The following is a 243-nucleotide window of genomic DNA, read 5'->3' as shown; positions in this document are numbered from 1 at the left end:
GCTGCCGCCCGACGGCCTACGAGGACGAAGTGTCTTTTCTGGACACGAACAGCCGCTACCACACGGTGCACGAGCTGTCGGCGCGCGAGTGCGCCTGCGTGTGACCCTACCTCACCCGTCCCGGCCGGACAGCACCCACCGTTCCAGCTGTCAAACCGGGCGACAGACTGCCCATGCGCGGAAGATGCCGTCGAGGTTTCGGGACTCTCGCGATAACTGTACAGATAAAGTGTGGAAAGTCGA

The 243-nt window shown here is 63.0% G+C and overlaps 1 protein-coding gene across 1 annotated transcript in view; it reads left to right on the top strand.

The window, feature by feature from the left end:
* The window catches only part of NRTN (neurturin), a 3,608-nt gene extending 3,365 nt beyond the window's left edge, over positions 1–243 (top strand). Inside the window, exon 3 of the mRNA XM_015564300.1 lies at positions 1–243. Coding sequence (XP_015419786.1) covers positions 1–104 — 104 coding nt within the window. The 3' untranslated portion in view covers positions 105–243.

Source organism: Myotis davidii, unplaced genomic scaffold, assembly GCF_000327345.1.
Source record: "Myotis davidii unplaced genomic scaffold, ASM32734v1 scaffold341, whole genome shotgun sequence".
Classification (NCBI taxonomy): domain Eukaryota; kingdom Metazoa; phylum Chordata; class Mammalia; order Chiroptera; family Vespertilionidae; genus Myotis; species Myotis davidii.
Note: the sequence above shows the minus strand (reverse complement) of the source record. Positions and strands in the feature narration are given on the sequence as shown.